At 49.0% G+C, this 21,765-nt stretch overlaps 6 protein-coding genes across 6 annotated transcripts; 2 read left to right on the top strand and 4 right to left on the bottom strand.

Moving 5' to 3' along the window:
• Window positions 1-382: 382 nt before the first annotated feature.
• VFPPC_18221 (WD domain, g-beta repeat domain-containing protein) lies at window positions 383-4,050 on the top strand (the record flags this gene model as incomplete). The annotated part of the gene is made up of 3 exons (XM_018288935.1): window positions 383-910; window positions 968-2,920; window positions 2,971-4,050. 3 exons carry the CDS (start codon window positions 383-385, stop codon window positions 4,048-4,050), a joined length of 3,561 nt encoding a protein of 1,186 aa, XP_018138072.1.
• A 3,654-nt stretch (window positions 4,051-7,704) lies between these two features.
• On the bottom strand, window positions 7,705-8,561 carry VFPPC_14792 (prion-inhibition and propagation domain-containing protein; the record flags this gene model as incomplete). The annotated part of the gene is made up of 2 exons (XM_022428932.1): window positions 7,705-8,293; window positions 8,353-8,561. 2 exons carry the CDS (start codon window positions 8,559-8,561, stop codon window positions 7,705-7,707), a joined length of 798 nt encoding a protein of 265 aa, XP_022284064.1.
• Window positions 8,562-12,612: 4,051 nt separating this feature from the next.
• On the bottom strand, window positions 12,613-13,281 carry VFPPC_16776 (hypothetical protein; the record flags this gene model as incomplete). The annotated part of the gene is made up of 1 exon (XM_018294529.1): window positions 12,613-13,281. The coding sequence occupies one exon, from the start codon at window positions 13,279-13,281 to the stop codon at window positions 12,613-12,615; it is 669 nt and encodes a 222-aa protein (XP_018138075.1).
• A 1,770-nt stretch (window positions 13,282-15,051) lies between these two features.
• VFPPC_10596 (hypothetical protein) lies at window positions 15,052-16,795 on the bottom strand (the record flags this gene model as incomplete). The annotated part of the gene is made up of 2 exons (XM_018288936.1): window positions 15,052-16,422; window positions 16,475-16,795. 2 exons carry the CDS (start codon window positions 16,793-16,795, stop codon window positions 15,052-15,054), a joined length of 1,692 nt encoding a protein of 563 aa, XP_018138076.1.
• Window positions 16,796-17,242: 447 nt separating this feature from the next.
• Window positions 17,243-19,651, top strand: VFPPC_10597 (casein kinase 1, delta; the record flags this gene model as incomplete). The annotated part of the gene is made up of 5 exons (XM_018288937.1): window positions 17,243-17,248; window positions 17,300-17,372; window positions 17,424-17,903; window positions 17,955-18,091; window positions 19,346-19,651. 5 exons carry the CDS (start codon window positions 17,243-17,245, stop codon window positions 19,649-19,651), a joined length of 1,002 nt encoding a protein of 333 aa, XP_018138077.1.
• Window positions 19,652-20,548: 897 nt separating this feature from the next.
• Window positions 20,549-20,960, bottom strand: VFPPC_14793 (hypothetical protein; the record flags this gene model as incomplete). The annotated part of the gene is made up of 2 exons (XM_018292561.1): window positions 20,549-20,610; window positions 20,663-20,960. The coding sequence occupies 2 exons, from the start codon at window positions 20,958-20,960 to the stop codon at window positions 20,549-20,551; spliced, it is 360 nt and encodes a 119-aa protein (XP_018138078.1).
• Window positions 20,961-21,765: the final 805 nt, after the last annotated feature.

Consider the following 21,765-nt stretch of genomic DNA (forward strand, 5'->3'; position numbering starts at 1 on the left):
GGCTCTCCAGCTTAGAGACATCGTCTCTCATATCATTATCTAGGACATTCTTTGGCTCTATGAAGTCGCTTCGCGCTGGTTCTCGAAAGAGATATTAACTATAACTCAAGAGCCAGAATACGAACAATGTGAGGCAGACATGCAGCCGTATTGCCGTTGCTGCCCAAGCGGGGAAATGGGTGGCTGCGCTTCGACCAGCGAATCTAGACCGCCGGGGTCCGGAGTGAATTATTCTACCCAAATGACCACTGATAGAGCCAACAATGGGCTTTCTTCTAAAAAGATCAAAGCCACCGTCCTAGTATCGTCATCGCCTTCCCCAAAGCTAAAAGCCCCATCGTAAGGGACTGACACACAGGACTGAAGGACACCCTACCAAGTCATGGGGTCCCGCTTGTTTGGCAGGATTACGGCTAAATTCAGGAACCCGTCACGGACGCCGCGTCCCAAGGAAACAGCCGCGGCCCGCCCCGCGTCCACCCATTCTCAAACATCTCCACCCGACGCTACTCCGCAGTCTACAGCCGAGACGACGCCATGTTTGACGGACTCTGGTTCCTCTCAAACATTGCTATCGAGTCTCCAGGAACGGCTATGGAATCAGGCATACGATGAGCTTAAAGCCAGCGAGCCTAAAGCTTTGGACGCGTATGAGACGATTCTGTCCAATGAACTTTACCCAAACAACATTGTTGAAAACGAGATTGGTAAAACCCCTGATGCAAGATGTCAACAAATGCAACAGCTGGTCCAGACAGGGCTGGATCGCACGCTCAAGGAAACCTCTATCAAGGAGGGAATCGGTGAATGCTTGGAGGTAGTGCAAAGAATGAGGGGAATAGTCGACAAAGCAATACAGGCTGCTCCGCAGGCTGCTGTTGCATGGGTTGGCGTTTGCATTGGGTTAGAGGTATAGTCAGCTCTAACGCTTTGAGATTTGCAGAAGGACCTAACTAATACCAGATAGATCATTTCGAAACCAGTCACTGAGGCCCGTAGCAACCGCAAAGGGATCGCCTACGTTCTCTTGAGAATGGATTGGTACTGGAACCTTGCGGATCTCTTGTTAGATGAAAACAAAGCTGTCGAGGCTTCAGCTGGACTTCGCAATGAATTGGAGCGCCATATTTCTCAGCTCTACCAAAGGCTTCTCTTATACCAGATAAAGAGCATCTGTCTTTATCGCCGGAACGAGCTTATCAAGATTAGCAGGGATGTGTTCTCGCGAGATGATTGGGATGGGCAGCTTCGCCATATCCAAGAAGCAGAGGCTGCTATACAAAGAGACGCAGACCAATACAATTCTGCACAGGTTAGAAAATACCTTGACAACCTCGCCACCATTGCAGTCTCCCAAGAAAAGAAGCTCAATGGTATCCATTCAGCTATCCAGGACCAAACACAGCAGCAAGAGAAGAGGTTTCAAGACGAGAAAGACAAGCAGTGCTTGAAGGACCTCTATGAAACTAATCCTGACAAGGACAAGGAGCGCATTGAGCATACCAAAGGCGGTTTACTCAGGGACTCTTATCTCTGGATCCTCGACAATGCCGACTTCAAACAATTTCGCAATGATCCGCAGAGTCGACTCCTGTGGATTAAAGGTGATCCTGGCAAAGGCAAGACTATGCTTTTGTGCGGCATTATCAATGAGCTGCTGAAGAAGCCTGATGAGGTCCTATCCTATTTCTTCTGCCAGGCTACTGTGCCTCAATTACGCAACGCAACATCTGTCCTACGTGGCCTTATGCACCTCCTCTTAGACAAGCGACCGTCACTTATTTCACATTTGCGGGCAAGGTACGATACTACAGGCGAAAAGTTATTTCAAGGCATAAATGTTTGGGGGTCACTGGAAGAGATACTCACGGATATGTTGAAGGATCCAACCTTAACAGATGCTGTCTTCGTGGTTGATGCCTTAGACGAGTGTACCACAGACAGATCTCAGCTTCTTGACTTCATCGTCAAATCATCGTCAACGTCTCACGTGAAGTGGATTGTCTCTAGCCGTAACTGGCCAGAAATTGAAGACAAACTAGACACTGCCGAACAAAAAGTCAGACTACAGCTCGAATTAAATCAAAACTCCATCTCCAACGCAATCACCTTCTATATTGACCATAAGGTGGACGAGTTAGGACGGTTCAAGAATTATGATGAAGGCACAAGACATGCTGTCCAACAGTATTTGGCAGAAAATGCTAAAGGCACCTTTCTTTGGGTTGCCTTAGTTTGCCAAGAACTCGCAAAGGTCAAAAAACGACACACACTTGATAAGCTCAGGGCGTTTCCTCCAGATTTGAATTTGCTGTACAGCCAAATGATACAACATATCAACGATTCCGAGGATTCTTCTAATTGCAAACAGATTCTGGCCATCACTTCCGTCGTATATCGGCCTGTTAGCCTTCAAGAGCTAAAGGTTCTTGCTGGGTCGCTCGAAGCCTGTGATCAGGATGAGTTGAGAGAAATTACTAAGTCTTGTGGCTCTTTCTTAACCCTCCAAGATGATATTGTTGAATTTGTGCATCAATCGGCGAAGGATTACCTCCTTAGTGAGGCGACTGACTATATCCTACCTTCTGGCATCTCGGACCAGCACCACGCCATCTTTTTGAGATCATTGAAAACCCTGTCGCAGACACTTAAACGTGATATTTGCGGCCTGGGTGCTCCAGGTTTCCTCATCGATCAGGTTTCGATAACTGATCTCGATATATTAGACCCAATTCGTTACTCTACCACCTACTGGGTCGACCATCTCAGCGATTCGAAATTCACAGAGATAGACCATGATGGCGTTGCACATATCAATGACTTTATTCAAAGGAAATACCTATACTGGCTAGAATCTCTTAGTCTGCTACATTGCATGCCTAAAGGCGTTACAGCTGTGCAGAAGCTTGAAGACATTGCAGTGAGTTAAACTAACAGAGTTGCATTAAGGACGGTCTAACACGTTCCTAGAGTGATACAAAATTGCAGCAACTGGTGGAACTTATTCAGGATGCGCGCCGCTTTATTCTTTCTCACAAACCAGCCATAGAGATCGCTCCGCTGCAGCTCTACGCTTCAGCACTTGTATTCAGCCCCCCTGATAGCCTAGTCAGAGTGCTTTTCAAGAAGGAAGAGCCCAGTTGGGTCACACTAAAGTCAGTTGCGAGAACGAACTGGGGAGAGTGCTTGCAGACGCTCGAGGGCCACGATGACCCGGTGACCTCGGTGGCCTTCTCGCACGACTCGAAGCTCGTGGCTTCGGCCTCTGGCGATAAAACAATACGGATCTGGCACGCGGAGACGGGCGAGTGCACGCAGACGCTCAAGGGCCACGATGACTGGGTGTACTCGGTGGCCTTCTCGCACGACTCAAAGCTCGTGGCTTCGGCCTCTGACGATAAAACAATACGGATCTGGCACGCGGAGACGGGCGAGTGCACGCAGACGCTCGAGGGCCATGATGGCCCGGTGGCCTCAGTGGCCTTCTCGCACGACTCGAAGCTTGTGGCCTCGGCCTCTCGCGATAAAACAATACGAATCTGGCACGCGGAGACGGGTGAGTGCACGCAGACGCTCAAGGGCCATGATGGCCCGGTGTACTCGGTGGCCTTCTCGCACGACTCGAAGCTCGTGGCCTCGGCCTCTCGCGATGAAACAATACGGATCTGGCACGCGGAGACGGGCGAGTGCACGCAAGCTACTAACATAGGAGTTGTTACGACTATCTTATCATTCGAACCAGAGAGTACGCGCTTACTAACTACAAATGGTTCTTTTACTATACTCGACGATACGCCGTCTATATTCTCCTCTGCAAGTCCTCCCCGACAACTTCCTGCTAGTGCGCTCGCGTATTCTACCGTCTGTGGCGTCAGCCGAGATAAACGCTGGCTCACATTAAACGGAGAGAGAGCGCTCTGGCTACCAGTGGAATTTCGTCCCAGATGCTGGGCGGTATCAGAATCTACTCTTAGTATAGGATGCAATTCGGGGAGAGTCATGACGATTGGGTTTATCCAAAGTGGAACCCCAAAGGTATTCAGTCGTTAAAGCCTGAACATCTTACTCTATTTTCTTTTCATACCTTTGCTATGGAGGGTTAAAGGGGCCATGGCTGTTATATAGCATAATGCGCAGTTATTCTAAGAGGTTCAGTTCCGAGGTCTACGAGTTCTCCTGGCTTCTACGAAATTGTACAAGATTCTATGCGCCCTTTTTTTCGGGTGGTGTTTTGTAATATATCCTCACCTCTTATTACCTACGGTACCAAAAATTTATTATTAAATACAGCTGTTAGAATGCGACTCTGTAGGCGAAAGTTTGCATAGTTTAAATGTTGATATGCGTAGTCATTCAATCGTAAATATGCTACTCCTGTTCGTTATCGCGATATGCGTGACCTGAATGATCATGTAATTTTGCTGTCACTCACCTAGGTACTGACTGCCTACAGAGGAACAATCCTCAGGCCATACTCACTTGTCCTGTCAAAGATCGGCGATTGCTTTATGAGATGAGACAATGCACTTGTTGAATATCATGGCGGTGAGCATCTAGTAAAATCTGGTTGTAGGGCTGTGACAAAGCATCTCTACAGTGGGTGTAATGTACTTGGGCTCCGTGGGCGCCAGAGAACTGTTTCGTCGTGAGACTGGAGCACTTTGCTTCGAAATGGAGGCGGCCGGTCTGATGACGGATTTCCCTTGTATCGTCGTCCGCGGGATTTGCGATTATGCCGATTCACATAAGAACAAGCATTGGCAAGGATATGCCGCCCTGGCCGCGGCATCGTATGCAAAAGAACTACTCAGCTACGTGCCTGTTGGCCAAGCGTCTCAAGAGAAATGGCCACGGAAATCTGCAGTAAGTAAGGTGCTTGTATGTTTTTCACTTCACTCCTCGTATGGGGCGGTTCTATCTATTTCGAGAATATTAATTCGGTACGCACCAGGCCAAATCGTTGACGAAGTCAGAGGGTCAACAAGGGCATAGAAAGAGCGACTCACCAACGAGAATATCACCGCCGCGAAAATATGGCATAGTGACCGAAATCGGTGGGGATCGGCCACAGAGGAACAGGAAACAGGAATATTAACAGCGTGGATGTAGCTTATGACGTTGATGATCGGTTGGTCGAGGCGCGGAACAAACAGTTGGGTGATCGAACTTGGGTTGAGTGCGAGATGAGGAAGCAAATATTAGTCTGACAAATGTGGCGCTGTACGGTCTGAAATGCTTGACATCATGCCCAAAATGTCTGCCGTGAACGGTTTTTGGACGCGACAAATTGAGAAATCGCGTAATTGCAGTTGACACGCGATTTCAACTTTCATTGGCTCTTTGATGACACGCGATATGCATATGCCTAGGCTGTACAGTCTTGGAAGGGGGGGTCGTTCTATCATGAACCATGAACAGCTTTTCCTCAAAACCGTCTCGAATACGGTGCACGTAACGGTGGGAGGACGGCCGACCAAATGACCTCCGTTTTCGGCTAAACATCGGGTTTGGTGCACTGGAAGAGACGACATCCCGCCCGCTCTCTCAGAGTCAAGTTGGTAAAGTGGCTGGGACGTGACCAGCGAACACCAGTCGTTGTGTGACTCCCAGTTCTCTTCTTTTCTTTTCTTTTTCGCTAAAACTCATAACCCTTAGGAAAATGTCCGTGGGAGACAGAGAGTTACCCTGGTCGTCTCCTTCTGCCTTCCCCGCTTCAAGAAGCATCTTGACTGAGCCATTTGACTGTTACCTCAATATGTTGTTCAAATGGCACGGTCCGTCCCGCCGCCCCCAGCACTAGTCAGCCTAGTGTAGTCCAGTCCACTTCCAGACACAGTCCACTTCCAGACACAGTCCACTTCCAGACACAGTCCACTTCCAGACACAGTCCACTTCCAGACACAGTCCACTTCCAGACACAGTCCACGTAAGGACAAATTAAGAGAGCGATAAGGTCCACAGGGTCTAGTAATGATTAGTGCCATATCATGTCTGAAGGTATAGCCTCATAGTAAATGGGCAATCATTAAGTTAAGCTGCCCACCCTGTCATCAGCTGTTGATTGCGCATGCTCTCCGCCGATCACATTCAAGCAGGACATCTTCGAGCATCTCTGTCCACGATGCGGAGGATGGAAGATATTGTCGAGAGGTAGCTGCAATCGAGGCTAGACTGTTGGTCCCCGCTAGATCCACCTCACGTAGGCACTCCATTTCAACACCAGGACATGTTGCAAGTACGCAAAATACCTTAGCCCGTGGGGCTAAGGATCTCCCATATTAAGGGCCTGGTTGGCGCTGGTGGAACGAAACAGACGATTTGTGCCACCAGCCTCGTTGTTCATGCCGTCAGTGGCGGGAGCCATGCCAAAGGGATGAACGATGCCGTTGTAGGGCATGTTGTTCAAACTACCAAGGTGATTTATGCCACCATTGCCGAGATCCCAGCCTTCTGAACCCCGGCATTATTCTCAATTTGCGCATGATGGTGGGACAAGCGACCCAAAGTGGCTCACTCCCGTGGGGTCTCCACGGCGAATGGAGCACTTGTGGAAGTCGCACTTCAAAACATGACTCCTAAAAGGGTATCTTGACAAAGCGCACACATGTGGGAGCGATCGGTAGCGTCTCTTTAGAACAGTGGTTAGTATGTGCAAATTGCGCCAAAAGACAAGGTACATGGGACTGGTTGTCTGCTCACGGCGAGGGACGTGGCGCTTCAGGTGCTTGGCATGGAGGTTGGATTGGGTACAGTGAGGACAAGGAACATGTCATCGGCATCCTTAGTAGGACTGAGCCTTTTGCACCCGCTCAGCAGCTGGGGCCCTAGGGCCTACTCGGAGTATTCGGCAAGATTCCACGGCGACCTTGAGATCCGACAACACGAGTAGGCTGGTCTCCATAATATAAGGCAGAAATGGGTTGTGCCATGGTTGTTCAGTCTATTTTTGGTCCAGGACACCTTTTTGTCGCCGAATTTGGAAGAGTTCGGGGTCACGTTCCGTCGTCCCGAATTGCCATTCTCCCTTTTTACTACCAATATTACTGCCCAAGCCGGAAGGCGAATGCCTCCTGGGGTATTGTTGATGGTCGTTTTCCAAGATATCTTGTTGTTGGAACACTGCGGAAATAGGCTGCATTTGGGTTTGCTGTTTTGGTCTTCTATTTGGCTCAACGGACAGGCCTCGTTAAAGATTATATTTGATAAAGCGTGGCGCGGCGGGTTGGACCACCAGGAGACGGTAGTGAAGGGCCGGATCATCCTGGCTCATTCCTTGCTCTCTCTGTGCTGATACGGTCCGGCAACCTTGGAATAGTCAAGTAACTTTTGGACAGAGGAGCGGATCTGAACTTAGCACTCAACGGCTGGACTCCCTGGCAAGATGCTCTGCTTCGTTTCTATATGAGTTGCTCCCTCGATGGAGGGACGACCCATCCAGCAATTGGTGATTGCAGGATGGCGGCACATTTATAAAGTCTTCCTTGAAAAATGGTGGCAATCCCAGGGCCAATGCATCGATTCACCTGAAGGAGGCAGCTCAGATTCCTCTATGACCTACCTCCTAATCCTTCGAATCATCGGAGGAGCCATGGCCTAAGAGGACCAGACCATGGCCACAGCAAGCGGGAAATAAAATATTCTTCAGAGCGGGACCTAGCATTGTAGAGTAAATGAGTATGCCTTGCAATATCGCCACAAGTTTCCTCAGTTACTTGGCCCACCAAACTGATTACCAATATTGACTATAGATTTCCCAGTGGCTTCGATAGTCCCCGCAATATTCTCTGTCCTGTCTACAATGCCCATAGAACTACCAAGGGCCCCATCACTCCATGCGTTGCCGACCCGCACTCTCGCGGTCTGTTGGCTCTTGATGTCCTTGGCTTGGTTCCGTCCTGTGAACTCTTTGACCTTCTCCGCCGCAGCTTTTGATAGGAGCTCGTCAGTGCTAGAAGCGGCGTCTCGCAAGGTTAATAAGCCCGGCTCGTCGCGTACTTCCTCGACTTCCAACTCCACGAGGCGGCTACGGGTTCCCTCCGCGGCTGGAAGGAGCCCCTCCAGTTCTTCAACCAGCTCTTTGATTTCCACGAGCAGTTGCCCGAGTCTCTTTCTATCATAGAGCGCCCATGCCGTCTTCTTGATCAGGTTTGTATCGCCCTGTCTTCGACGGGCGCGAGCCAGTATCTGGTCGTGAAGCCGTCGGGCTAATGGCCGCATATCATCCTCCCCCAAGGTCCCCAGAGACTCTTGACTCTTGCCTGCTTCGTATCGCTTCGACTTGTCATAGGCAAGACTGAGTTGGTTAATAATGTGTCCTAGAACACGACGGGCTTGTCGGGATGTTTCGTCAACATCGCTCTGGAAAGCGGATTATTGTTGACGTCGACCACCTCGCCCCATCGCCCAAGGCGGTTTCTGGCTAGGTCGAGTTTGAGCTGGAATCGTTCAAAGTCTTCGCCGAAGTGGCGGCTAAGCTGGATGTATTCGAAACAGGTGACGCAATTGTTGAACAAGCCCGCCACACCCAAAGCACCGGCAGTGGCTCCAAAGATTTCTGTCATGCTCTCGTCTTGGTTTGGTGCTGTATTGATTAGACGATGCTGTTAGAATGTGGTGCGACTGAAGAGAAGAAACGTCAAAAAGGTAGACTTACGTGTGGTCTGCCTTGTGCTGGGACAGCAAGCATCGTATCCAGTTCTAAGAGGGGTCCAAATATGCAGGACCCGCCTAGGTAATTCTGCTGGGACAGGGTTGGCGGGCGTTCAGGCGCCATTCCCACCAAAAGAGCAAATATAGTGCTGGTTATCAATAACAGAGACATCCATGCGGTGTTAGCCTTGACAAACTCCACATGTATTACAGTAGCTATTCCTTATAATGTGAATGGTTTACCATGGCCAAGTCTGCAGCAGAGTCCAGGTTTAGCGTCTGCCGAACTGTTTGGCCAGCCCAGCAGGTAGGTCCTATCGCACAGCACAGCACCTTGAAGATTTTCTAGTGGACGCGGAATCTGACCCATTGTATTAATGGCATGATATTGACCATTTTTATGACGCTCAGGTGGCTGCAGTGCATTGACAGTCACAATATTTACTCAGCATTTGAATGATACTTCCCTTCAGCAGCAGCAGGAAAGTTGTTAGTAGAAACATCGTAACAAAAGTCGACAAGATCCAAGGAATACAAATCACGGGGTTTCCCAGCGATAAATTCCAGGGGGCGAGGGTAGGAACCATGTTTTAATTTGCCTCAGGCATGATGCCAACGATGATAATGTCAGATACGGCCACGAAAGCTGAGAGCTCGATGCATCTAGAAGAAGCAGCGGCCGAATCCATTAAAAGTAACTAACAACAAAAGCAATAGATATCCGGTCCTTCTATATAGAACACCAGGCCGCTAATTGAGAACAGCGCGAATATTGAAAGTAAAGATAAGTATGGTAGGATGTCGCTATCATTTATTCTCGAGCGTGGACACAAGGCTATCTTCAAACCACTCTTGAGAATAGCGTGGGGTTGAAGCGAAAGACCATAATGGTAAGACTCCGCTATGGCGGGCCATCGTGAACGAGAAGAGCTTCTTATCAAGCTGCTGCTTGGGAAAGGCGCTGGTGTTGAAGCTATGATTGTCAGTGCTCCTTCAAGTACGTGTTTTTCCCCATGTAACAGACCTGTGCAACCTGCGCGCCGTCAATGTTTAACGGCAGCCGCAGCCATTTTCTCCACGGACGGTCAGTTATCCAAGCCCGAGGAAGAATCGATACGATTGATTCCCGGCTCGGCCAGTACCACATATGCGAAATCATGAATCGAGTGCTGACAGGGTGTTATGTAAGATTCACATTCCAGATTATAGTCGGCGCGCGGCGTCCCTTAACTATTCAGGAAATGGCGATGATCTTGGGGTAGGAGAATCAACCAGTTCGTGAACTGCAGCCAAAGCTGGGCTGAAGCCGGATGGATTGGATAAGAAATTTCGTCAGTTGTGTGGTCTCGTTGTTTTATGAACAACTCAAGGGTCTGATTGGTCGACCAGACTACGAGAGAATTTGTAACCCGAAATTGCGACCAAGCAAGGTTTTTCGAACGCAGCGATACCGAGGGATTACTGTCAGAGATCTATGCCACTTATTTGCCCCTAGACGATATGAATAACAGTTCACCTCAGAGCATTGCTAGCATTCCAAGTTTTCGGGAATACTTTGCGGATCCCAAGTTGTTAAGCTAGCTACTAATCATAGCCAAAACGCCAAGAGTTATTCAACCACGTGATGGTGTGGGGTGAACGCGTCCTAGAACTAGACGCGTTAATGACACAATCATCCTGCTTGCACTCGCCACTACAACCTTAGATCTTTCCAGATTACCTAACCCACCAAGTCGATTGCTGAGTTCCTGCTTCATTAAACATGAGGAATGGGTCTAACGTTGTTGGCCAGATACACGCTCATGACAGTTCGAGCGTTCATGTTGGTAACAAAAATGTGATTATCATCTATAGAGGTAAAAGGAGTCTCCATAGATATGCACATCCGGGGTTGTTTACTCTAACAGCAACAGGCCACTTCCTAAATTCAGAAGATGATGAGCAGTCGTATCCGTTCGACAGCCAGCTATCGGTCCCCCGTCCACGTGGTGTCAAGAAATGCAAGCGGCCGGGCGACAAATGTTATGAGTGCGGTGGATTAGGCCATTGGCAAGAGCATTGTGAACGATACCGGTGCAATAAATGCGATGAATGGGGTCATTGGGAAAAGCACTGTGAACAATACCGGTGCTATAAATGCGATGAATGGGGTCATCGCAAAGAAGACTGTGAACGATTCCGATGCTATAAATGCCGCGAATGGGGTCATCAAGCCGCCGAATGCAATTTCAAGGGTAGTACACTTTTCTCTTGAGGTTCAGGGTCGTGCCATGAATGTGTGGATGGTTATCTATGTTTCCAATACCCAAAGAAGTACCTGTTTCGTGGTTACACGGCTTATTGGAACAGCCACAGCGCAGTTTATTCACAGCGGTCTATTGTTTTGACAGTGATCCAAGACTGGACGTGCGACAGAGGCACTGGCCCAGAAGCAGGTTCCAGCCGGCGTTCATATGGATTCACCGCCTTATCAATTTTAGGCTCTCTTACCATTGCCTCACTTATCATTCTTTGCCTTTGCTGTGTTTTTGTGTCAAATATAATTACGGCTCTAGAGCTTAGGAAGAGAGTTATTGCACCGTTCTTGCCCAATAGCGAGAATGATCACCGGGAAGTGGACCAAGACTAAATTAACTACACAGCCATTTTATCTGACACTCCACTTTTGAGAGTGCACCAGACTAAAACAGCTCACGATACATTGTGCCGAAAGTCTAGCCCCTGCCCGCGAGTATATTGTCCATTATAGCTAACGCATCGTCTCGTCTGCCTTACTCCTTGTGTAAGAGCCAAGATCACACCGCCCATTTATCAGAGTGGCCCATACATTTCCATCGCTTACACCCGTAGCTTCTCTGCCTCTTCACATCGTCCCGGGTCCCTACATGTTACGAGGCTAAAATTAGGTGTCTGCTCGTTGAAAGAGAGACAGCATGAATGTGTGATTCTGAGTTGAATTGCCAGGCAAGTCTCTTTAACCTATATCCAAGACATACCAACACTCTTTCATCTGAACAGACGTATAGCCTAAGATCTATTCAAATGCATTAGCAGTGTGTGAAGCCCTAGAGTGGGGGACTCACTCTTATATGGGAAGTAAGTAACACCGAGAAGAGCGTGCATATAGATGCCCTTTCGCGTTACCTACAGCAATTACTAGCTCTCTGCCAAAGTACGAAACTTAGACAGCCAAGTATGGCCAACCGAGTTGGCTGCTTTGACTGATATGTGTATGTCTGTGTTCCTAAATGCGTCAACAACTTCGATCGCCTTGCGACTTTCTTCATCCAGGCTGTCCTTTCGCTCAAGGTCTTTAAAAATCACCTCAAGCTATTTTAAATTCGGAAAATGGCCCTCGCGGACCCAATTTCCCAGCTGAAAAATGTCCTCCCAAGATCCGGACATGTTTCATCCATAGGCCCAACATCCTGACCGATGGTGGTAAGAGCCTCGTCAAGCACGAGTGTTCAACCTCGCCATTCTCATGTTCCATCCTACATAAACAGTAAGCATCACCGTGTATTCTGAGTGTCTCTAATCGTTCGAATCGTATAAGTTGGTCTCCGCGACAGACACGTGTGTCGAGTCTTCGAGTGTCCGAAGATCTTCTCTACATATCCAAATCCAGCTCTCTGAAGGTCCTCGCCTTGCGGGAAAGGGCGTCTAGGATTCTCACAGGCATTATTGGGTGGGTGATATAGCTCTCGATAGCGAAGTCTCCGAAAGCGAAGCGCTCCAAACTTCTGCAGTTGTTTATAGTATCCCGCAGCCAGTTGAACTCTTCGGATGAATCTAGGGATGCATCATCATCTTGTATTCCGCAGTTGATGAGCTCTAGGATTCGGACATTTTGCAAGGACACCGCCATATCTCGAATAAAATCTCTACATCTCCTTGGCGTCTCTCCATCGAAGTAGTGCGACACCAGCCACTGGGGAACTTCTGCCGTGACGAGTAAATTTGTTAGTCGTAAGTTTCGAAGGTTTGGTGACCCTTAATTAGCATACGTATGCCGAGATTCGTACAGTGAACATCCGAGCTGAAATCTATGTCCCTAGGATGAATATTGAGAGTTTCAAGATGAGAGAGAGCAGGGGCAGTTCCAAGCTCTTGCACGTATTTATATAATATGATATTCGATTCTTCTTCTTCGCTATTGTCGACGTGAAACGTAAGGTTCCGGAGATTGGTCAACGAAGCTAGGACGAATTCGGCGGCAAACACCTCGAGAGGCTCGTTTCTATATTCAGTCAAGTCCATGCTCAAATGCTGGGTGGCGTACGACGTGCAAAACGATGGATCCCAGGCTTGTGGGAACCAGTCGGCTAAGTCTTCATCAATCACAAATTCCCTCACTTTTGCGAGCAGGCCAATCTCGTTTTTTGTCCATTTGGAAAGTGCCTTCGTTTTGGTTACGCAGTGGAAACGATGGGATACCGCAAAACTTCGGATGCAGCTACATGTAAGGCTGAAGTTGACGAGATCCTTCTGACGCTCGAATCTGTATTGGATATCCCAAGGTTCCAGGAAGCTCATGAAGGGTTGTGTTCCCGGCGTGCAGTGAGGGCATATTGATTCACAAGAGAGACCGATTATCTCAGGTGGAAGAGCAAGTAAAGTGCGGGTAGACATTGGTCGGCCTTGGAAGTAGTGAGACCGGGCAGGAGGCAAGGGATGAAGCAACAAGGAGGCAGTCAGTGTGTTTGTGGGAAGCCCCGGGTACGGAATTTCTCTACCGCCGGCAGAGGCATTCCATGTTACCTCTTTGTTCGGCTCAACTTAACGAGCCCGCATCGCCGGCCACTTGTGATGTGAACTGCTACTCTCTGGCATATTCAATTAAAATTACCGGCAGAGAAGGCAACAAGAGAAAACGGTAGGCATATGTGCTAGCTTCCACAGGAGCAGACAGCAAACAGAGATGCCGAATCCGATCAGGCATTTGACCCTGAGGACAGCCACTCCAAAGTAGCGCTAAGACAAAACTGGTCCAAGCGGCAATCATGGACTACTGGCAGTGGCCAGCAACGTTCACAACATCTGCACTGGGAAGTGGCTGGGTCATGGATTCGTTGTCGCCACTCATGAAATGAAACCGCGAGCTGCATCTATTCTGGCACCAGTCGGAATATATTTCCGCCCCAAGACTCCCTCCCGCTCCTCTTTCAGATTCCTCCAGCAAAAGCCCCTTACCGAGACGACTGGACAAGAGCTCACCCTTATCACGCCCGCCACAATCCCTTATTGCCACCCTTCTGGCGTTGTACCACCACGAGTCGAGTGACTTCTAAGTTGCAATACGTCTTGTCACGAATTGCGCAAGCTCGAGATGCAACAGTTCGCCATTATCCGCAGAGAGCCATATGCGACAACTCAAGCTCGACGCGTTCTGCAGCAACAGACCCCCTGCCTGGTTTGCAGACCTTCCCAATTGTTATGGCAATAGAACAATTCCACACGTACCTGAGGCACTAACTCTCTATTGCTAAAAGCAGTTAATTCACCTAGGAGATCTTGTTCCTCGGTGCTATAGACCTCACCCTTCACTTCTTCAAGTTCTTATGTAACACCATGGCGAGAATGGACTTCAGCAGGCAAATAGAGGGACTCCTCAATGAAGGTGGTTCCAACCCTCAGCTCTCCGGTTTTGGCGCCCAGAGGAGCCAACATTAGGCATCTTCAGTTGAATGATTGCCCACCATCGTGCTGAGCTGATTTCGCTATGTCACAAGGACCTAGCTGCCGTGAACTCTCTCCTCTTGAGAAGGGGGACTTCCTGGGAAGTTCTGCAAGTGCTGACCATTTCCCGTGGTCGGTCTCACCATATTTGCGCACACAACCGGACTCGTTCCATGTTGTGATGGTCTCAATACAACTTAGATACTTGGCCCTACCAATTATCTTCTCTCAGGGCCGTCATCGTCATATAGATCTGTTGCACGGTAGGTGATCACCGCCTCCGTGACGAAATAAAATGCTCTCGTCTTTGTTAATTGTATTCGGCATATAAAAAGTCATCTAGCATAGCAAAACTTCAGGCTACCCGACACAGCCGCTGCATTTGCGAATTCGTTCGTGTTTCCTGGAAAGTAATTCTTTCGAGTACCTGCAGCGCCTCTATCTCTTCAGTGGCACCGACTGCTGTTGCAGCACGATAGCCTTTGCTACATCGTCACGGCACCATGAGATTTCGATGGTAGGCAAGACGCGCTTAGATTATGGATTCATAATATGTCTGAGATGAAATCAATTACGCTTTATACTGCAGCCCGTATATATGTATCCCCATCCACAAACTGAAATTGTTCGTGGGACGCCCCTTGTCACCCATGAGTGACCAGAGCAACCATCTCCTTTTCCTATACGCCTGGTCAATTTTCTCTTTCTTAGTTGCCGAACAATTCACCTTTCTTTTGGCTTTGAAGGTATAATAGTTTGGGACTCTGTCTCCAATTCTTGGTCTCCCGAACCATCGGGAGATTGCAGCCCGGAAGCAGATCTTCCCATGAGCAACTGGTTCACGGGAACACGAGTACGACTTTTAGACGACCGGAGCCCCCAAGAGTTGTTCGGTGAACTAAGTTGTCTGGCACGCTTGGGTCCAGATGACGGCTTATCGCTTGTAAAGCTGGACGTGAAGCTCGTCGCAAAACTCAACGACGGGTCTTCCTTCCCCAATACAGTCGATGCTTGGCTAGGGTTTGGAGACCCATCATCTGTCTGTGGTGACTGCAATGCTTCATTTGATTCTTTGCCGTCTGTAGAAGTACTCTTGCAGGCATCAGCGATGTGTCCCTGAAGAGCATCATCCGCATCTTTCCAGTTCTCCTCGTTACCCTGTGGGTTTGGCGTCCCTGGGCGTGTCCTGATGTTCGTGGCTTGAATGAAGGCATCTCGGTAAGTTTTCGCCAAACTTCTTGCATTCCTGAATGCTGTTGCTCCTTCAATGAATGTCTCGCGGGTATTGGTCATGCTGAATGACTTGAGCGGCGTCATATGATATTGCGGTCGACCTCCTATGGTAGTTGGACCTGTAACGTGATGTGCGAAGAGCTTTAGCTGGCCATCGTGGTATGTGGAACTTAACGTATAAGCGTTCTGGTCGTATGCTCGCTCGGCTGTTCTATAACTCTGCAAAGCATGCATGGCACGGGCACCGTATGCTCCATCATAGCAGGCTTGTCTTTGTGCTACTGAGGCATTGCCGTCCGGGCCCTTGACCTCCAGGAAAAAATTTGGTGAAACTGGGATAGTGGCATGTTTCGTGGGAATATTCGTCTTCTTAATTTCAGGGTCTGTCCTGGCCTCGTCATGCAGATCTTCAAAATTAGCGCCATCAAAAAGATCTGGCTTTGGCCTCACTGCGTTGCTGTTTGTGAGAGGTTCAAGTTCAGTGAAAAGAGCATTCTGCTTGCTTGGAATATCGCAGTTTCCGCAGATAACAGGAATGACGTTGGCGACGACATCGGATTCGAATACAGCGTCTTCATTCTTCCTCTGAAAGGCTTCAAATGTTTCTTCGGAAAGTTGAGACGGGGACAGAGACGCCCGACTATGTTCCAAGTTCCTTTGGATATCCCTCACATTCGCCGGCTTAGACTTGCGGTTGTTCATATATATTCCATAGTCTAGAAGATGTCGGTCGAACTCCTTCCCATACCTTGACGAGCCACCCCTCGAAGAAACACTCGTCGCTCGCGTCGATTGTGTCTGTCGACTGCCGGAACTAGAAGACCTTGAGTTTTCCATTGTGTCTCGGGTTTGGCCAATTAGCTTGTTATTGTTAGTATCTGTTAAGAGACAAAAGGAAGTAATCACATCTTACTTGTCGAAGATGCTGCAGGCGACCTGGGCCACCGAGCCTCGAAAATCGAGAGATATCTGTAGTTACGAAGCTCAATACACCGTCTTTTTGTATCGTAGTCGTTCGTGCTCTGTTTCGTCGATCTAGCTCTCGCAAGGTGTCAAGTGCTAGTGGTACCTCGGACAGTTCGTCATAAAATGCTGGGGAGAAGTTCGGAGCGATTTTGCGCTTTTTGGCCCGATGATTGTTCTTCGAGATTTCATCCGTAATATGTCGTTTTCGATTTTGGTCACCCACTGCCATGGACACCGGCGATGGAACTGAGGAGTTGAGGCGAGGCATGGCCACGGCCAAGGTCGTGGTCAGCGGCCGCCGTAATATGCGGGGGGAGCGTCATTCGTACACAACACGATTGGGTGACGGAGGATGTGTGTATCGGCGCAGGGAGGAAGGGTTTCGCAAGCGGAAGACAGCTAACCAACCATTAGCCGCCTGTCGGGAACTCGCTGGTCATATGCAAGATGCCATGCATCACCAAGGAACAGAAAAGCGTGAATCTGAGCTCCATTTTTACAATGTCGTTTTCACGAGCTTAAAGGTGTTTGACGTGGCAAATGCAATCCTTGTAGGGAGTTTTTGTGACGCCCCACTGCGAACATACAGATGTTGCGCTAAGCCTTATTTAGCGTCGCAACCCTGAGAGCCAGCCTTCTCGTTTTCCCGACATTAAATCCTCCTCTGTCTTGGCCACATTGGCATTCCTCGCCATGGTGTCAACATCACTTCGTAATGAAGGTATGACGGCACCCGCTCCATTTATATGGCATTCATCTCATTTGCCTGCAGGACATTCTTGTCAACAAGAGATATCGCGTTGATTACAAGATTGGAGAAGGAGGCTTCGGTCTCGTCTACGCTGGTTCGTATTCTTTCCAGCCTTTCCGAGTGGAAGCTAACGTGGCTAAATCAGGGACTGATATTGAGACGAAGCATGAAGTTGCGATAAAACTCACGCATGTACGAGATGGCCCCGAGGCACTTAAATATGAAGCCGATGCATATGCCACGCTCTCTAGAGGTGTTGGAATCCCACGATTTCTCTGGTATGGAGAGGAGGGTGAATTCTATGTTTTGGTGCACGAACTTCTGGGGTTGTCTCTGGAGGATCTGTTTGAGTACTGCAATCGGAAATTTTCGCTCAAAACCGTCCTTCTCATAGCCGACCAAGCTGTCCGTCGAATCAAATACATTCACACTCATGGCTATCTACATTGCGACATTAAGCCGGAAAATTTTCTCATGGGAAACGGAAAGAATGGCAACGTGCTTTACACAATTGATTTCGGCCTTGCCAGAGACTTTGATGCTAGTGAAGGGCATGGAGTTCGGGACGACCGTCCTTTTGGAGGCACCGCTCGATATGCCACGCTCAGGAATCATAGCGGACTTGGTAAGGGCTTTCCCCTGTAATAATGGCACATAAATAGCTAACAAAAGGCAGAACAGTCTCGGGCCGATGATCTAGAATCTTTGGGATATGTTCTTGTATACCTCGCGCGTGGCTCTCTGCCGTGGCAGGGCTTGAAGGCATCGACTGAGAAGGAGCTGGCCGAACTGATCAAGCAAAAAAAAGCAAGCGTAAGTATAGAAGCTCTATGCAAAGGGCTGCCAGGTGAATTCGTTAGCTACCTAGCATACACTCGATCACTCGGGCCGACCGACGAACCTAATTATTCATACCTTCTGAAGCTGTTCAGGAAACTATTCGCAGCACACAACCTTAGATACGACAACACCTTCGACTGGACGGAGAGAATATTCCATAAGCTACATGACAATACTGCATCTGCAAAAGATGCTTGACCTACATGTCATTTCTGACATGTCACTCAAGAAACTTGCAGAAGTATATTTTCAACTGTTTAAACACAACGCTTGCTAAGTTGCTCAATGCTGTGTCAAATTCCATTGGGATAGTGTGAGCACTCGAGCTTCTGTGATCTTGTAGCAAAGTTCAGGGTGGCTCTAACCGATAGAGCTATGACAGTGGACTTACTTGGAAGAATTTGAGTGAGTACATGGATGGTTTTATACTTGTATTGGAGGTATTACTGAGTAGTGCCTCGCAGCCTCGGCGCCATGCAGATAGAGTATATTTTTGGATCGCACAACAGGGTTGACGGTTGGCTAGTCGATACCAAGACGCAACATAAGATGAGATACTTGAGGTCGCAGTGGGGTTCATTGACTTGCTATGCTACTGATCGAATCTCCATGGTATCTCGTGGTACGCCTGGCGATCTGAATTTGGACTTTTCGCCTGCAGTGTAGCCTGCAAATTGGTTGACTCTACGTGGAGCTGTGGCCACTGGCATTGACACAGCCTGCAGAGATTTCCTCCACCGAGCTCTTAATTTCTCTCCGAAGCTCAGAAAGTTTTCGAACCTTCATTATCCTCAACGAGTTATGACTCTTGACCATCTTTGAACGACCTACCTTCTACCCTTTGTTACAAGGCATTGTGGACTCCAAGCGTTCCTACCCTCATCCCACCTCCACTTTCTAGTCCTTGGCGACGGCCCCAAATTATGTCAACTAGGCGATACCGACGCACGATGCCTTCACGACCGGATCGTATACTTCTGATTAGGGACAAGACGTATCGCTGACCTGTGAATCGTCGTCGCCACGACTCGCTGTCTCGAAGAATAGCTCTGGGGCATCTGCTGTTGCTTTATCAACTGTGAAAGCAACGCGTGATGGCTCAGAGAGCCAAAGCGAGACTGACAGCTGCGCTTCTGAGCATGATCTCGAAGGCTCCGACTTGGAGTCAGATAGCCCAAGATCAGGGACTATTAAGCGAGAGACTGACTCAGCTGGCGCCAAGATCAGAAGCGGGCGAAGAAGACGCCAGGGGGTACTGGCTCTGGCCAAAACCGTGTTCAGAAGAAGCACGCCTCGTCCGGCAGAGGCCAGTTTTTTGAATACTCACGATTGGGATCAGTGCGAGAAGGATTGGACGGACGCATTGAGTTCAAGATCTATTGGAAACCAACTTGGGGGACTCTCGAGGACCTTCGGGGAGCTCGGGCATTGAAAGAGGCGGAGGTACTTACAGTAAATTACTACGATCAAGATATATGGGATGAGGAGATGCGCAAGTCTGGTCGTCTTGGTTTACATACGGACACCGAGTAGCCATTGTCAATATACCGCCAGTTGGCCGTGGTCTCTTCGCCAAAAGGAACTGTTGTCATGAGAATGCAGGGCTCAGCCTGCTTGACGCAGCAACTCATGGGAACACTGTAAGATCATCCATAACCAGCTGTAGATGAACTGATCATGGTAGTGGAACTAGGACAAACATTTCGCCGGCATTAGATGGCTGTGACGTGGCCTCCAAGCACCGACGAGTATAGGCGGACTCTGCAAAATTACAGCCAGAGTGCTCACAGTTGGCATTTAGGCCTCGAGCTTGAAACTCAGGGGTGGAAAAAAAGAGACCGAATATCTAACCCAAGGCAGCAATGAAGCCATCACCAACGCCCATTAAGATGAGAGAGTTGGGTTACAGTCGGATCAGCGCCTGCATCGGCGGCCACTTAGGACGTCGCCAGACACACACCACGACCTCTTGGTAATAAATGCACAGGGCACTTTAGGGTGCCGTTAAGCACCCACGCCCAAATACCTCCCTCCTGTGCCTAGCAATACCTTCTTGTTCACAACACTCCTCACACTCTCCTACATATTTTGTGCTTCAGGGCTTCTTCAAATTCGTCGTTGTAGTCAATCCTTACTGGTTCATCTCTCTCTGGAAAAGAACGCGTCCAACCCGACAGGCTTGACAATCTGCTGTCTACTCAACTTCGCCGCTCGTATCGACGCTGCTAAACTTGTACCCCTCCCTTTCCCACGCAGGTAGAGCCAAATTTTTTCACCACCGGGTCTTTTGCCTCTTGGACTGGCTGCTGCTTTCCCCGTAATTGGTGGCACGCCAGGAAGATGGGTGCCCAAAATACTTCAACCTCAATCGATCCGTTTGATGCTTGACGTGCGTCTCCTAAATGATTCGGCGTCGTGGTCCACGGGCCATCACAGTCGAGTGGGCAGCTGACGAATAGGTTCGAGGTGACTAGAGTAAGGACTTTCGTTATCTGCAAACCGGCTGTAAGCAAGGTGGACTACTACGGGTAGACAAAATCTCACCTTTATCTGGTGAGCCATGGCGCTTGCATGATTCCGCCAGCCCATTGGCGAGCTTGTCGTACTCAGAAAGGAGAGCATCAAGACGACTGGTTACCAATGGTGTTACTTCTGGAGGGTTCCCCGGTTCTTCCTGCGCAGGTGCCTGTGGCACAGAGAACGAAGTCGAACTTTGCGAATCAATACCCAAGTTTTCGGTACTTTGCGTCGACGGCATCTCTCCGGAGTCGCCAGGGGTGTTCCGTTTATCGTCGTCGATGTCGCTGGAGCTGCTCAGGCTGCCGTGCACGGACGCAATCATTGTCGCAGGGCCACAGGAGGTGCTGGGCGACACCGATGAACCACAGGGTATGCCGTCTGCCGTGAACCAATATGATGGCATACTCCTCGTCTCAAAACCCGTAAAGCCGATTCTGCTCTCGTCATATGGGGTGGGCATATAATTATGGATGAAGTAGGCATCTGCTCGTTGCTGTAGAGATATTTGAGGAAAACAAGTGACCTGGAGTGGCACATCATCGGAAGTTGTTGATGGCTATGAGGCAGCTCCTTCATCCGCTAATGAGACCATAGGTGTCTCTATAAGACTTTCTGTGACGGTTGGGGGTATGGCAGTTGTCGTCTTATTCCCTTTCCCATTCGCGTCGAAAGGTATGAAGCGGAATGCGACATCCTGGCGGTTTTTGGATCCGGGGCAGGATCTGCCACTCTTGACGCACCGTTTGCAGGATGGCAATGTTTCATCACACTAAACAAGGTTGGAGTTAGTCAACACCGCTAGTTTGTCCGCCTGTTTTTATAACGTACCTTGATTCGGCGTTTTCTGCAAGTCTCACAACCCGTCAAGGACCTGCCGGTAAACACCATGGTAACAACTGCTTCACTGCTCGAATGCCGAGTCAATGGTTTGAGTATTTCTGTTCACGAAAAAAGACTATTGTGGGCCAAGTCGTGAATCCTTAGGATGAATGGGAGAGATGTTTTGGCCGGGGCGCGACAGAGGGTCCCTCGTATTTATAGGTATGTGGACGAACGGATCAGCTTTTGTAGATACAAGGTACCTGGTCCAACGCCGATAGACAATATGAGAGTCTGAGTCTGGGGAA

Source organism: Pochonia chlamydosporia, assembly GCF_001653235.2.
Source record: "Pochonia chlamydosporia 170 chromosome Unknown PCv3seq00009, whole genome shotgun sequence".
Taxonomy (NCBI): domain Eukaryota; kingdom Fungi; phylum Ascomycota; class Sordariomycetes; order Hypocreales; family Clavicipitaceae; genus Pochonia; species Pochonia chlamydosporia.